This window comes from Platalea leucorodia (assembly GCF_965183815.1).
Source record: "Platalea leucorodia genome assembly, chromosome: 2".
Lineage (NCBI taxonomy): Eukaryota > Metazoa > Chordata > Aves > Pelecaniformes > Threskiornithidae > Platalea > Platalea leucorodia.
The window spans coordinates 100,618,900-100,635,391 of record NC_138824.1 but is presented as its reverse complement, the minus strand read 5'-3'; the positions used below and the strand labels follow the sequence as shown (position 1 = coordinate 100,635,391).

The 16,492-nt window shown below is 45.3% G+C and overlaps 1 protein-coding gene across 1 annotated transcript in view; it reads left to right on the top strand.

The window, feature by feature from the left end:
* CLIC6 (chloride intracellular channel 6) overlaps positions 1–12,609 on the top strand; it is a gene marked incomplete at both ends in the record, with an annotated part of 31,279 nt that extends 18,670 nt beyond the window's left edge. The window contains 5 exons of the mRNA XM_082304901.1: positions 8,058–8,167; positions 8,610–8,735; positions 9,794–9,900; positions 10,883–11,064; positions 12,448–12,609. Of these exons, the coding sequence (XP_082161027.1) occupies positions 8,058–8,167; positions 8,610–8,735; positions 9,794–9,900; positions 10,883–11,064; positions 12,448–12,609 (687 nt within the window). The remainder of the gene's footprint in view (positions 1–8,057; positions 8,168–8,609; positions 8,736–9,793; positions 9,901–10,882; positions 11,065–12,447) is intronic.
* Between the last annotated feature and the right edge of the window lie 3,883 nt (positions 12,610–16,492).

Genomic DNA, 16,492 nt, shown 5'->3' with positions numbered 1-16,492 from the left:
ACGTTGGCATGGTTTAGTTTGGATGGGTGGTCATGGGGATCCTTTCAGTCTTGCTTCAAATGATCTAACGACTGAGACTGTATCTTGAACCACCCAAACACATGCTCGCGGAGGGGTGTATAAAGTGAGAACTTGTCTGTGATGTAGCTGAAGGCTGCAGCTGTGATGGTCTTTGCAGACCTACCTTGGTCCTTCTTATGTAGGGGGTGGTGGGTAGGGAAGGGGATCATTCCTGATCAGGTGGAAAAGGGCCATGCTTCCTACAGGGGTGGAGTTCAACACGGACACTCTTCTGATCAAAGACTCAGCTACTCAACTACTAGAAGCTGTTTGCATTGGAAGGAGAGCATTCAGGGTTTGTCCCCAGCTGCATTTGAATCAGCACGGGCAGACTCCCAGCTTCAGCAGGAAAAAGGGGCCTTACAAGTGGCATCATGGGAGAGGATGGTGAAAGTCAAAATCGCCCCTTCATTCTTGAGAGAAAACTTTTTAGTATACTTGCTTCCTTCTTCCCCTTCATGCTTTTTTGTCTTAGCACCTTAAAAAGAGAAAGAAGCTATTTTTAGCAGAATGATTGCAGTTACGTTTACTGTTGCCTCCTTAACCTGAAAGATTAATTAGGGTTTAGGACAAAAAGTGTGTTATTGAACTTGCGTGTTCAAAGTTGTAATCCTGTAAGTATGTTTGGTGTTCTCAGAACCCTGTAATACTGTTCAAGATAAAAGATAGATGTTATTAATATTTCCAAATATAAGATACATTTCTTTTTAAAACAAAAATCCTTATGGCACACTTTCAATATCAAGGTGCTTATTTTGCTCTTAAAAAAGAGAGAAAGGGAAGGGGAAATTAATTTTTTTACCTGAAGAAGTGTCCAATTGCTGTTTAACACAGCTTTCTCATTGGACTTCACTATTGTGGATGTCACACACAGCAAGAGTCTACCCTGGCAAGTACCAAAAATAAGATTTATGTGCAGGAATTTCAACTACCAGCTTCATTGTAAATATGAATGTTTCTGCTATTTGGCTGAGAAATTAAACAGCAGCTGGAAACATCTGTTTTAAGTGTTGGATATTAGCAGATAGGCAGAGCTACATGTGTGTTTAAAAGTATTGGAATAATAAGTGGCAAAATTTTTACTTTGTCCATTAAAATATATTTTCAATTACAGATTCTTTATCTTAAAACTTAGCCTGGAAGTACAATTTCAGCATCGCAAGTACTCTCAAGAGTGCCGTTAGCAAAAAGCAAGGCATCTTGCCATGGAGGTGGCTCCAAGGCAGAACCTCTCACGATGAGATGTGCTAACGTCTGAGGCTGCCACTGCTCATGGCTCCAAGAGCAGAAGGCAGGATTTCCATTTCAAGCCCAGTAGGTGGCATCAAAAGAGTTCTCTAAAATTGAGCGTTTGGGTTTTCGTGCCCTAGCCCTAGGCCACAAAACGAACACAGTGCTTAGAGAAAATTCCAGGCAATCTGTCTCTTCCTCCCAAAAAGCTTTGGTTTGAACATGATCTGACCCAAATGACATGCCTGTGGTGCTTCTGTGCCTAGCACAGAATATTGTATGTTATTAAGTGCATTACAGTTACCTTCAGTGAACCAAAATGACTTGTAATGATATTTTTACTTCATTCATAACAGAAGTAATACTGCCAATTTTGTTTTTTTTTCAGTGTTACGATACTATAGGAATCTACATGAATACTGTAGCAGGCATCAAGAAAGTAAAACACGCTTAGTATCCTCAAGGAGTAGATTTTTTTTTTTTTTAAATTAAAACAATATATCTGTCGCAGCACACTACCAGAACATGGTTATGTCTAGAAAACAGACATTTTCTAGTGTAGCTGTAGTCAAACCCATGTGCTTCTCAGAACCTATTGCCAAGGCTGAAGGAGGTTTCTGTACTAGTGGCAGTATGGGAGTGCAGTCATAGTGCTTCCCTTGGTCTGTCTGCCTGTGATCTTAAAAAAATGCTCTTAAAAAAAAAATGGCTTGGGCACTTCATGGTAAACCAGAGGGCCGTGGGATTTCCTCTCAGGAGTGAGGAGGAGAGGGGAGGCACTGGGAGCTCCCTTCCCCTTTCTGCTTGGCCATCGTGCAGCCAAGTTCAGTGGCTGGTCCCAGCGGTGCAGCAAGGCAGAAAGCAGAGCTGACTACCACAGGGGCCTTTCTTGCATTTCTGCTACATATGCAGAGCCAGTGGTTGCTACTCGTAGCAGCTACTGCCATGAGGCTGGCATTGCAGGGCTTAGTTCAGGGCAAGAGTCGATGCTAGGAATGCAGTGGGCTCAGTTAATCCATGCCAGTGCAGAACAAATGAGTCTGTAGAAGGAATTAAAGCAAAATAGCTGTTGGTCTTAAAAGTCGCACCCAGCCTTAAAGTTGCTTCCCACAGGCGGCCCAAGCTTGTGAACTCCTTGTAGTTTTCCAGGCAGTAGTTTTGAGCCGGGTGCTGTGGTTCCTGTTCTCTGACAGGAGATCAAATGCATTGTGAAAAAGGAGAGGGGAGTTGTTGGTGTGGTATGAGAAAGAAGAGCATGCAAAAATTGCCTGGTAGCTGAGGATCGAATAAGGAAACTTGGAGGAAAGTCCCAGTTCAGCCTGAGACAGCTAGCTCAGCAGAACAGGCAGGGGCAGATCCATGATGCTGGTCCCAGCTGGATGGTTCGTTGTCTCCCAGTCGGCAGCGGTTCTGCTCCACTTGCTGGATAAACCTGCCTCTTAGCCAGCATAAATATGGGAAAGGAGGTAACTTAGCTCCCTCATGTCGAAGAAAGAAAAAGGAATTGGAGTTCAGCTTTTGGAAAAAAAAAAAAAAGTTATGCTCCTTGTTCTCCTTTTTATTGTAGCTTCAAAGGGATTATATAGTTACATGAAAACAAATAAAAAAGTCTTCTCTGCTCCTTCTGAACTGTTTCTTCCGTGCTTAACCTTCAAAAGGAAACAAAAAGTCCAGGAAAAACAAATTCCACTCATCACAATTTTGAAGGCACAGAACATTTGAGGTCAATAGAAGAACCTTCAAAAACCTGGTTCCCGAGATGTCTGGACAGAAACGGTTACAAAACAAATTCTTACAACAGCTCCAGGGGCAGAGCAACTCCAGCTCAGGGAGGGCCCAAACTACTGGCTTAAGAATGACTTACGGTGTGTGACTCCTGGGTAAAGTCACTGTAATTATCCTCTTGCTATGGATGAGGATGTGGAGGCAAGTGACCTCTTCAAGGCCACTCAGAAAAGCAGAGCTGCTGAATCAAGGTGGCAGCAGCAGTTCCAGAAACTGGATATAGTCCTTTTGGGTTCCTCTTTAATATCTTGTGCGTAAGGTCTTGCTGCCTAGTGAAATTAGCTGAAGGCATGGTGGTGCTCCTACCCGTGAGCTTAAGCAGTAGTGGAAGAACAGTGTGGAGAGCTTTTCCCTTTCCCAGCATCTTTGAAAAAGACCCAGAACAACAACAAACCAAAAGACTGAGGAGTGTGTGGAACAGTGAAAAATGAATGAAAACAGGGAGTGTAGGCTAATAATCCCATTAAGTAATAGCACATGGTTACAGAGAGCTGTCATAAGTCGATACTGTCACAATATACGATCGCTGCCTAGGGCTCTGAAGGCTCTGAATGAAAGCTTCTATGCATGGCCTGACATTTTTCTTCTCTGCAGCAATGCCTGTCTTAATTGTTTGATTAATGAACTCATTAAATCCCAGTATTACTAGAAAAAAATGTGTTGACCTCCTGACCAATCACAATTAAAACGTAAATGCCACTTATTCAAGACACTGGTTAGCCATCTATTTAATAAAAATAAAATAGATAATAGCATAATAATAAAATAATTAATAGCATAAAAACCAGCTTTGTGTTTTGGGGATTTGGCCCACTTCACCCACAAGATCTGGATGTTAAGAGAATGTCACAACAACTGCAGGTGGAGGCCAACTTGCAGCATTACCTACAATTACAGCAGCATTTGCCTGGTTATTAAGATTATAACCAGTCTGGAAACACAATCCTCCATTGAATCAACAGCAAGAGACTCCGGCTGACTTCACCGGAGTTAAGATTTCACCCTGCATCATCACTAAGCACAACAGTGAGGAAGTGTAATTAAATTCTGCACGTGTACCAAGCACGGCTCAAAGTTACGCATCCCTGAGCGGTGTTGTGGAGAAAAACGCAGGGAGTTTTGCTCCCAGGCTGCAATGCCCCTAGCTGCGCTATCTTCCTGGGGGTATTAATATGGGACAGGCAGGTCTTTTCTGGTTCTCTCACTGCTGCATCGAGTCCCTGCACGGTAAGATGTTGACACACAGTCTCACTTCTGTGAAAAGGCCACCCTTGCTTTGTTGGCAGGTACATTATCGTGCGATGATGGCATAGTTCAGCTATTGCTGTGTTGCTTGATGCACAGCTATAAAGCTATTTCAGTGTCCCAGCTCGTGATTTTTGAGTGGCTGGTGTCATCATGGCAGCTCCTCTGTTTGGAAACTTGAACAAACACCTTTGGCATGTGTAACTGATGCTTTTATGTCCAGTAGGAATTGTAGCTCCCCGGATTAGGTGAGCTGAGTTAGGAGAACAGAGTTGTCTCCTGTAAGCCAAAATGCAAGTTGATGTATCTTTTTAGCTAGCTGTATTCACCCTGTTTTCCGCAGCAGGCCAAAATGTCCACGTTCTGGGCTTTCAGCGAAGATTATAGGAAACTGTAGTGTCTTTGAGCTGCCAGGTCAAACCGTGTCGAGTTCTGAATCAGATTTGGTGTTCAAGGTCTTGCAGTCACTTCAGACTGCTGGTCACTGTTACGGCAGGGAAAGGTTTAATAACTGCTTGTGCTATTGTGTGGGCTACTGTAATTTGCCTCCAGCTCTGCAGAACTGAAGGAAACCTAGAGGTATCCACCACCAGCCCTGGCGTGGCTAGTCTAGAGGTTTGTCCTCCCTTCACCTCCCACCCAGAGCTCAAGCCCCTGGGGACTAACAGGCTTTCAGCTTCCTAAGGCTCCATGTGGCTCACCAGCCAGCTCACCAGTTGCTCCTGCCTGAATGGCTGCTGACTCCTTTACTGTAGGACCTCAGCAGCCGAGGCTTTTGACGGAGTAACTCCTGAAGATCTGCCTGTTGTTCTCAGTCCAGGCACAGCAACCCTACAGGACACATCCCTGTCTCAGACGTCAGGACGTACTACCCTGCCTGCATAGCATGGGCTTCTAGAATAGATTTATATCAATAAAGTGCAGCAATGATTTCACAAGGAAACTGCTCAGAAGATTTCCTCCTTAGCCTGTGAGAAGGACCATGGCCACATCAGAAATGGGGAAACATTCTAGTTCCTGTGATTTTATTTTCTGCTGTAAAAGCAAAGTGCTTTCCATAACCACGAGAGACAGCGAAGCTGGGCAAACACTGCAGCACTTTACTAGAGATCATGATACCTGCATTGCACGGAATACGGCTAAGATACCAGTACACTATTAACGTCCCTTGTAGGCAGCATGGGAGGGGAGACAGCACTGTACATGAAGGTCAGATGCTTTTTGGACTTCATCGGCATGTTTAATACCATTAGGACTAGCCCACAGAAGCAGTGAAAAAGTACCAAATAAACAATCATCTCAGTGGTTACAGTTGGCAGAGCATTGCTGTAATCAGTGGTGCTTAATCCCCTGTTTTACTCCATTCCTCAGTGTTCAAATGATTTTTTTTTTTGGTCATAGGTTGCTAGTAGGCTGAGAGGCATGAAGGTAAAAGGCTGAAATATTGGCTGTCTGCTATTTTATCCATTGCAAAATAGCAAATCAGTAGTGCTGTAGTAAATTTTCCTCCCAAGGTATGGACATTAAAAAGTTTACACTTAGAAACAAGATGGGAGGTTGCTTCTGTAACATCTCCAAGGCTGCCAGTCTCTCACCTTCCTGGTTGCCTATTTGTCATTCCAGTTAAGGACAAACTGGGACTCAGTGCCTGCTTCGCGCCCGTGTGCGTGACAGTAACACATCTGTCCTGACCTGGGTCTCTGACTCTACCTCAATGTCCTGCTCAAGGGGTCTCTCTGAGAGCCCGCCTCGGGTGAGCAGCTGGCTGTTGGCAGCACAGCTTGCGTGAGGGCAGCGGGCCGGGACGTGGTTGTGGCAGGGCGTGAGGGGCAGCTGGAAGGAGCCGGTGGGAGCCGGCCCATCGCCAGACGTATCTGCCTGCCTCCTCCAGACACGGCACCTCCAAAACGACATCCCCTGACTGCTGCTTCTCCCCTCAGTGCAGCCTAGCACCAAGAGAGCGTGGGGTACCCATTGCTAGCACTGAGGGGTCACAGTAACACCCTTCGCCCCCTCTGTTCCTTGTGGGGTAGGTAAAACATAACATAAGAGGCAGGATGAGGCAAAACGGTGGTGTCATGTATTTAGCTCTATAAGCACATGCTAGCAGCATTTGTAGTCTTGTTCTTACGAAATACACAGTAGCTTTCTATCTTCCTGTTGCCGTAAACTGCACAGCGCTGGAAAGCCATGCTCCCAGTAGGAGGAAAAATACAATAGTAGCTTTTGACCAGCTTTCATTTTTGCCACCTACAAAACAAGACTTCTAACACAGCAGCCCAGCTGTTTTAGCATTTCTAAGTTTTCATACCCTGGCAGTGTTTAAGGCAATAGGCTATTCTGGTTTTTATTTCCAAGAAAGCCAGTGGTTGTCGCAGTAGTAGAGGCAGAAAGCAGCAGAGAGTTATCAGAGGAGAATCCTTTGAGTTGATACGGAGAACAAGACGGTTTATCAAGCCGCAGGAGCGTCCCTCCTCCTGCATCCCTCGAGATCCATGGCAGAAACCTGCCTGCTCCAGACCAGGTGCTCATTTCCAGACATAGAGCTCTTTGTGAAGGTGAGCACTGTAAAGCTATCCAACAGCAATGTTTGTTTATGGAGAACTTTTTACTATATTTGAGATTCATGTGATAGCGTTGAGGAAGGTGAAAGAGCAAGCAGAACTGGTTTCATTAATGTGTGTTGTTTGGTTATAAGGTCTGCAAACCTTAATGAACTAGCCTATTAACTAAGTAAATGATACACCTGGTTTTTTACTTCTGCACCCTTACATTTAATCTTAAGTTTTAAAACTGTGCTTTAGGAGAATCGTATGAAGGGCTTAAAAATTAGACCTCTGCTCTCTTCCTACAACGTTGCATGAAGCCTAACTTAACCGATATGCAAGACTTACTTTGCCTCATTTTAATGAAGCCTCTTAACAAAATGCAATACAAAGTACATGAGAGCAACACTTCTGTGGTGACACGTACAGTGAGTTGCACCTCCTGTGCTTTACAGTAACACCTGGTGATTCGTTTAGCCAAAACCAAAAGACCGTCATTACGGGGCCACAGAGGAAGAGCGGTTACGTGACTTGGATACAGCCACACTTAAGTCTTAAAAGTGGGAGCCCTGGGTCTATAACGAGGCGGGATTAGCCAGGAGGATGCAGCGCTTGTGCTTCATTAGTCCTCGGTTCAGCAAAGTGCAGAGACGGATGCGTTCAGCTGGAGCAAGGCTACTGCCTAATTTCCCTCCTTCTCTGGGGCCTAGTTTGAAACTCAGTTATTTGATTTATTGTATGTATTCCCTTAAGTGCTTTAGACATTGCATCTCAATTTATGCTGGTAAATCTTTCTCTGCTTGTTTCCTGTGATCATAAACTGATTTAAACTTGTTTTCATCTTGCAGCAACTTACGTAGATTTATGTTCACATAGACAAATGAGGTGGAGACTATTTCCTTTGGAAGGACTGCTGTGATTTCAAGTTTGTTTTCTAACTTATGGCAATATTCATTATGCATTTTAATGAAAAACTACATCTCCAAGATGACAGGATTCTTCATCATATCTATGTGCATGTTTGGAAAAGGATGCTAAGAAACTTTGCATGAAAATATGTATTAGTAGAGATGAGTAACATGCTATATGTACTCATAGCGGATCTGGGTTTTCTGCTTTCCTATTGCATCTACTATCAAAATTTGCTATCATCACAGCAGCATGTATACCTTTTTTTTTTTTTAATTGTAGGCTGGCAGTGATGGGGAAAGTATTGGAAATTGCCCGTTCTCTCAGCGTCTCTTTATGATTCTGTGGCTAAAAGGTGTCATATTTAATGTCACAACCGTGGATTTGAAAAGGTGAGATTGTAACCGGAGTTCTCATTTTCAGAAGAACTTTTCCAAAATGGTGATTTTAAAGGGTGACTCTCTTCTGATAGATTTAAAATGCACACCATGGCTTGGCATTACACTAACGATCTGGATGCCTGATTCCTCTTTAGGGTTCACTACTATAAAGTGGACTAACTCCTCTGAAGCAGTTGAGATTTTAATCTGTTTTGCAGTAGGTCTCTGTAACATAAGACAAAAGTTTTTGGGTTTTTTTTAAGCATTTCATAGCACATTCAGATACAGGCTAGCGAATTCTCACACCACTGTTGTGAAGCAGCTGGCTAAGTTTTATTTTGCAAGAAAGACATAGAGTAGCCTGCTATTTTAAGGGTGAAACAGTTGCAATTCACTGTAGAAACTGCAAATGTGGTTCCTGCTGTGATTAACCCCATCTGTTTGCTGCCATCAGAAAGCCTGCTGACCTGCAGAACCTCGCCCCGGGAACAAACCCCCCCTTCATGACATTTGATGGCGAAGTGAAAACCGATGTCAATAAGATCGAGGAGTTCTTGGAAGAAAAGCTAGCGCCGCCCCGGTACTGTATTCCTGCTGCTTTTAGCCCCTCATGGCCCTCAATGGCGGTCAGTGACCAAACCCTCTCCGTTTCGGCGGGTCAGGCCCTCGATGAGCTGCACGTGTTGTAATTGCGAGGCTCACGGAAGGGCTGGTCCGGCCGCCGTGGTGGAGCTTTCTGGGAGGGGTGACTTTGACCGGAGTGAAACAGTGCTGAAGCCTGGCACCGTGCAGGGGGTGTCCCCGGGGTGCCCCCGAGACGCCGGCCGCGCTCCTCCCGCTGCCCTCGCCTTTTCCCCGAGGTCAATGCTGTGCCACTGCAGTCGTTCCCAGGGCCTGAAATCCACCCCGCTGCAGCAGGCGTGTGCAGAAACCTGCGTGCCACTGCAGAAACCCGACCTCTTTTCCTCCTCTTTGTTTGAGGTTTCCCTCTTCACACTATACAAATCATCAGGCTTACTGGGAGCAGGTCATTGGAAGAAAAGGACAGGGAAAGCCTCGCACGTGGCAGATGTGCGGGTGCTCATTTTGAGTGGCTGGGTGGGCCCATCTTAGTACATAGCGAGGTCTGGGTTTCGGACTTGTCCTTCCCCACCGCAGCAGCTCTTCCCACCTCTCCCCAGACCCCGCTATCCCACCGTCAGCAGCATCATGTCCCCCACACAGGCACCTCTCCCCCGGGACAGCAGTCCCCTCCCCAGTGCTCCCTTCTCAAGCAGCCAAACCTGACTTAAACTAGGCCAGCAGCTGCTCCCCTCCACTTCTCCCTTCCTATCTGCCCCTGGCAACAGCAGCTGCTGGACCGGCCGCTCTGAGCTTGCTCACACAGGAGCGGGCCAGGCGAGGAGGCTGGGAGGAGCAGCAGCTAATGCCAGTAGGGACTTTCCCTCCTCTCCTCCTCATGGCGGGAGCCACGCTCCAGGCAGCCTCACCTCCAGCGGAGGAGGCCTGGGAGAGGCAGTGTTTGCAGCGATAACAGTCGTTTCCCATCTCCCTCAGGAAAAGGAGGTCATCCACATGGTTTAACTATGGTTTATATTTGCACTTGCTAACTTCTTTTTGTTTCTTCTAACTCCTCAGGTATCCCAAACTTGCACCGAACCACCCCGAGTCTAACTCTGCAGGAAATGATGTGTTTGCAAAATTCTCTGCGTTCATAAAGAACCCAAGAAAAGATGCTAATGAAAGTATGTGCTGCAGTCCTTTCGTCAGCCCTAGTAGAAACTGGAAGAAATTAGAGCTGTACAATTCTAGCACACTGCGCTGGAGATATCCCATTTACAGCTTAGGTTAAGCAGTCATTTTCCAGAGCGTAAAGGCTGTGGAAGTCTGTGCCTATTCACTCTCTTATTTGAGGATTCCCAAAGTTAGTTTACGCGGATACCACTGTCAGCATGGGAGAACCAACTCCAGCTCCTCCTCGTTTCTTCAGCTCCCAAGCCCGTAACACTGCACCTTCCACACAGCTCTGCTAAAGGCACAGCCCGCTTGAACTGAGACCTTACCTTTCTACTCCGTTTCTGTAAATAATGAGGACTCTAGCCCCGTGGCACAGGACCCTCACTACCGCCATGCATTAACTCATCTCTGTCCTCCAGCTCTCAAGCCTGTTCCCTTTGCTCGTCCCTTCTACCCTCTCCACAGCAGCACATGGGCACCACCAGCCCACAAAATCCCCAGCCAACCCTTGCCAGCCTCTGCTGCCCTGACCCCACTCCTGTGGGCTCAACTGAAAGCAAAGGACTCATGGGCTGGTTTCCCGTACATCCCAAAGTGGCATCCCGGTGGCTTGCTGTCGTCACTCCCGGCCTTGCTGTCCTGCCTGTGGGCAGGCACTTGCCCCATGGCTCCCAAGGCGAGAGTCAGTGTGAAGGCAGAGCCACTCCGCCGGGCCACTCTGCAAAAGCACACTCCACAGAGGCGTTTGAGGAGCCATTTCTGGTAACACAGCCCCAGTCTGGTTTTCCTCAGAACCCCCTTTAGCTACTTAGAGCTCTTATCCCAGAATTAAGTTTTAAGCTTAGGATAAAGGAATTGCAGAAGTTGGCATGGCCGGGTATCTGCGAGCTGGGTTGGTGCCAGCAGACAGGATGCAGGAGTCGCCTTTCTGCTTGGTGTCAGAGAGGCCTTGGTACAGGCTTGAATGACCTTTTTATTGTCTTAACCTAGATTTGGAAAAATCTTTGCTTAAAGCCCTGAGGAAGCTGGACAACTATTTAAATAGCCCCTTGCCTGATGAAATTGATGCTTACAGCACTGAGGAGATCACTGTTTCCAGCCGGAAATTCCTGGATGGAGATGAGCTCACCTTAGCAGATTGCAACCTCCTACCAAAGCTCCATATAATCAAGGTTTGCATTTGTTTTTTAGCTTCCTGAAGAGAAGGGTGACACAGAAGCTTAAGTCCTTTTCTGAAAGGCAGAGGAATCCTTTATCTATTCTGAGGCCACACAGTAGCTGTGTAGGGACACCGAATGCTAATGCACAAGGCCATTTCATTACAGCACAGCTAGGCAGATCTTCAGATTGATGACTCTTGAGCTAGAATATCTGGTTTCGTAGCACTCGCTAAGCCTCTCACAAGTATGAAATGAGTGCTATACTCAGTGTTGTACAGAAGTGTTTTCATTTGCATTTCATATGCAAAATTCCATGGACCAGTAAGGTTAAATTATTTCATCCTTGCCAATTCAAGAAGCCAGCAAAAGCTGAAATTCGAACCTGTCTCTCCCACCTTTAATCCAAAACTCTTGTTTTGCTGCATATCACCACCAGGACCAATCACACTGACAAGGTAGCCACCACCCCCTGCCTTCCAGCCAAGGCTCCCAGCCTCTTCTTGGAGGACTGTGGAGCATACACACACATCTAACAGTCCTGGTGACTGAGATGACTGGGTGTTGTCACAGCCTGTCCCTGGGCTACTCTGGAGCCAACCAGGGTCTGGAAGAGAAATGGCCACACTGGAAATGCTTTTGGTTTCAAATAAACAAGGTCACTTCAGAAAGTTTCCTTTTTGACTACTATTTTGTCAGAGTGGATTGAATTGCTTTCTGACAGCTCCACAAGTGAAAACTTTCCCCAGAGATGTCCTGGTTGAACCTATTCCAGAGAGAGCAGCAAGGGAATGAGCCCTTTCCCACGCCCACGCAAAGCTCAGGCACAGCGAGATGCAAGAGGTAGCAGGGTCAGCAGAGCCAATACAGGGAGAATCACCTTACGTCAGGTGAATGTCTGAAGGATGATGGAGGATTAACATCACACCATCCTTGCTGGCCAACAGGGAGGGATTAGGTATTGGCCAATAGTTGTCTTCCCTAGCCATTTGAAATTTAGTACTTTAATTCAAGTTTTCTCTTCCTGTTTCAGTGAAAGTATCCAAGTGTGGGCCAGTTTATTACTGTAAGATTATTCTGTTAATTCTGGTTTATGCTAGCTCCTTTGCTGTTTTAAGCTGCATCTCTTCCAGGTGTGGTCTACTGGTCCACGTAGCTCTGCATAGCACTAGCAGAATATTTATACCAAATAAATCTTTTTAAGTGAGTTAGCTTGTTAGCTAGCTTTCTTCATCCCATGTCTTCTGTTTTGTTTTGTCTTTCCTTCTCCTTTCCCCCTGCGTTGCATATAACAACAGACTTACACACTGAAAATTAAAAATGTGCATAAAGGGTAGATTTGGGGTTCTTTTCAGATCATGTGTGTAATGATATTTTTCTTTTTTCTTTTCATAAAAGGTTGTTGCAAAAAAATATAGAAATTTTGATTTTCCACCTGAAATGACAGGGATTTCAAGATACTTGAACAATGCATATGCAAGAGATGAATTTACAAACACTTGTCCTGCTGATCAAGAAATTGAGTATGCGTATTTGGATGTTGCAAAGAGAATGAAGTAAACAGAAGATGCCTCCGTTCTTTATTACTTCTGAGATTTAGATGGTCACCAGCCAAGACGGAAAAAACAAAAGCCAATATACATTCTGCAGTGTAATTTTCAGTTCTGCTATTGGCCAATCCTTCTTTTATAATGATTGTATGGCATAATTTGCTCATTCTTAAATTATATATGTATATGTTTGTGTGTCTGTACAGATGTCTGCACACATGCATGTCTGTTGTGCGTTGCAAGTTAAAGGCATCAGTCAATATTAAGCATTTGATGAAGTTAGGGAAACAGTGTAGCAATTATAGCAATATTACAGACTAGTGACTTAGGCTAAATTGCTGATTTTTGAGAAGAAATAGCCCTGTTTCTAGTACACATTTAACCTGTCATTGTCGCTGCCTCTGATTTCTGTTTCACATTTGTTGCCAAACTTCACAGTTACTGAGAGGGTTTCTGTTTGCTTCTCTGCAAGCCTCGGAGGGACACAGGCCAGCAGCTGGTGCCCATGCAGCACCCTGGTTAACCCAGGAGAGAGGCCAGCCTGTAGGTGGGACCACACCTGACTTCCCAGAAGCCCTCTCCTCTGTGCTAGAGACCTGCAGGGCAGGTCAATGAAGAACAACTCCTTTTCACATTGCGTGAGTCGTCTTTGAAATTTAGAATAAATAAATAAATAAATACATACATAAAAATTCCTGCCTTCTCCTCTCTCAGGGCTGCATAACCCATCAAACTTCCCTCCCAGTGCTCCCAAAGAGAGAAACAGAGGTTGTCAGTGGGCTGCGGACTGTCTGATAATAAATATTTGACAAGGGAGGAGAGAGAGAGACTTGGTGGTCACTGTAGACAGAAGAAATGGGTGATGTAGATGGGTGATCCTACTGATGTAGGATCTCTCTTTGTCATCCTTCCCTGACTCTCATTTGGTTTTGGAAGCCAAAGAGGAGGAAAGTGTCTAAGAAAGAAATAGTCCTTCTATACTTACTTTTCCTGGTTGAGCTCCAGCATATTGGCTTTTCCAGGGCAGCTGTTAGGACGTCATTGCTGAGAGCTTTACAGCTGATCAGACAGATATCTATCAGGACCAACGTGGACCTATCATCTCCTGCCTTAGGCGAGGGATGGATTAGATGAACCCCTCCAGCCTTGCGTGAGTCTGTATTCAAGGCAGCCAGTACCGGTGAGAAACACCCTCTAGCCTGGCATCAGGGAGCACGCTATTGGAGATGTATGGACTACGAAAAGTGATGTCCACAGCTGCTTTCTGCTGAGCAGGCCCTCAGCAAGCACATAGGAGTAGAGGGTGCAATGCTTTAGTCATAGGGTAACCTGGAAGTTTCCTTCTGATGGATTTTGCCTGTATGTACAAAATAGTTGTGAAAATGGCTAAAAATAGCCTTTGTAGCACCTATATCCACAAAAAGACTGTTATAGACTAGTCATTCGTCCTTGTCCATGTCAAACATGTGCTTGCATTCTAAAAAAGCATTACTGAATGGTAGTAGTCGGTGTCAGATATATTGTGTCTGCAGTGTCTGTCTTACATACTACACAGTTCTGATGCAAATGTGCTGTCTTCACAATTATTTGTAAGCATTGTTTGATAGGCAGTTTTAGTTTGCCTTTAGAGAAAACAGACACAATACCTTTCCCCTCACACCCTCAATTGTGAACTCTCATATTGGGGTTGATAGCTGAGCAGTCGCTCATCACATATTACTAACTGTTACTTTGTATTTTCAAATACATACATATATATATATATAAAATATATACAAAATGAAATCTGTATACTCTTTTCATATGCCTTACAAATTTAAATAGAAAATATACAAATTCATAAGTAGTTTGAACAGTGTTCTGTCTTTATTTCCTTGGTAATTTCCTGGTACGATGCATTGCAACAGCGGCCTGGATTTTAAGAAATAAGAGGCAAAATTTAACCCAGCTTTGATTTTGGAGGAATCATGTACGTTGCAGACCTACAGTGAGATCTCGGGAGCAATACATACTGGCTGTGCCCGTTACTGCTGAATAAAAACCCAAAGGACCAGGGTGTAATCCTTGACCGCCGAGCTACCTAGCACCAACTGTCCCACATCCACGCTGGTTTGGGGCTGGCCACATTTGTCACTGTTTGTTCTCGGGGAGATCCACTTGGGGTGATCCAAAGCAAGCAGGGACTGTCCACGCTGCTCAGCAGCTCTTGCAGCAATCCAAATGCATGAGCCTGCTCCTGGCCCTCTCTTACTTCTCACCGTATATACAACTATGGCTGCTTATCGTCAATAAATAACAGAGAGCCTGGGCTATTCTGAGAGCATCTAGCAATGTGTGGTTTGCATCGGCATGGCTCTTTTCTGCCTCCTGGAAACAGGGTGGCCACACTGGTCATGGAGAACAGCATCTATCTCCAAATCATGCCTGGACGCTGGTGAAAGCAATGCTCTTTGGCACAGGTCAGAGTATTTGTAACACAAGCCTTGAGGTGGGTGAAGCTGAATGAAAATGTGCGTGTGAAAGCACTAGAAGAAACAGAAAAACAAGGGTTAAAAAAAAGGAATAGGTTAATCTCTACAGGGGCCTGTAGAAGTAACTGCATTCAAAGGACCTGATAGCAAGAAGGCAAACAACAAACTGAAGCCTCAAGTTAAGGTTAAGAGATGAGGAGGAACAGGAGGGGAGCCATAAATCATCCCGATAAAGAGAACAACAGAACAATGGGAACCAAGAATTTTGCCTTTGACATAAAGATCCTGACAGATCCCCAGGGGGTATAAAAGGTACATCCAGAAAACAGCTTGTTGTCACCAGCGAAGAACGGAAGAGCTGTGCCAGGACTCCACAGCCGCTGGCACTGGCCTGCCACCTCGCACACAGACTGCCTGGGCGGGTGTCTGGGTGCAGATGATCCACAGGACACTGAAAGTGAGTAAAATATGTGCCATTTAGAATAAATATCACCCTTCTCTTCCAAAAGGTCCCACTCCGGCTTCCTTCCCCTGGACCCATGGTAACAACCGCCCCACGGCCTGGCCCTGCCTGCTTTCCCAACCCAAACGCAGCACCCGTGTCCGCATCCGGAGCCGGCTGCAGCCCAGGAGCTGGTGTGCCAGGGCTCAGGGGCAGCCCATCACCGTTCGCCCTTACTGACTGAAAAGGGCAAGAGCCATATCTGCCTGAAACACCATGCTGCTTTGTGTTATGCCCATGTTTATGGTTTATAGACATCATGAAACTTCTTTTTGCCTCCAGATCATTCATTTAACCTCCCTCGCCCTGTCCTCTTTTTCTAAGGCTTCATCAGAATCACATGCCTGCACTTCCAATACTGTCAGGTGAAGGGAAAAAAAGCCTCAGATGCTCAGCAAAAACAGGTGTGTTTTTTCCTTAAAATCTGACATTGCTTGGAAGAATATTTGATTAAATGTTTGTGGCCACTGATAGTTTTGAAACCTAATGTTTTGTGGTTTCCTTACTCCTCTTACTCATGCAACAGAAGTTCATGGCTGCAGCCTACCACGATGGATTGTTGGGCACACATGATGCTACCCAAAACAGCACGTTATGGTTGGTGTTGTTTGCATACTTCAGGCCACACAGGGAGAAAATGTGGGTAGAGAAGTGATAGAAATGACCCAGCACATCAGAAAACTGAAGTCACTTCGTTTGTCCTGGGATGGGGTGAGCCAAAGTGTCCACACGATCCCGCAGTAAATGAATCCATGTCTACCACACAGTTTGAGTGTCTGAGCCTGGCCCTTCTCAAAACACATTATTTTAAGAAAATATCTTTGTCCATATTTGAGTTATTCTATTTTTAAAAGACCATTGAACTATTTTTTAAACAATTTACTGCAGAACAAATTAGATGAGATAAAGGGAGAGAGAAA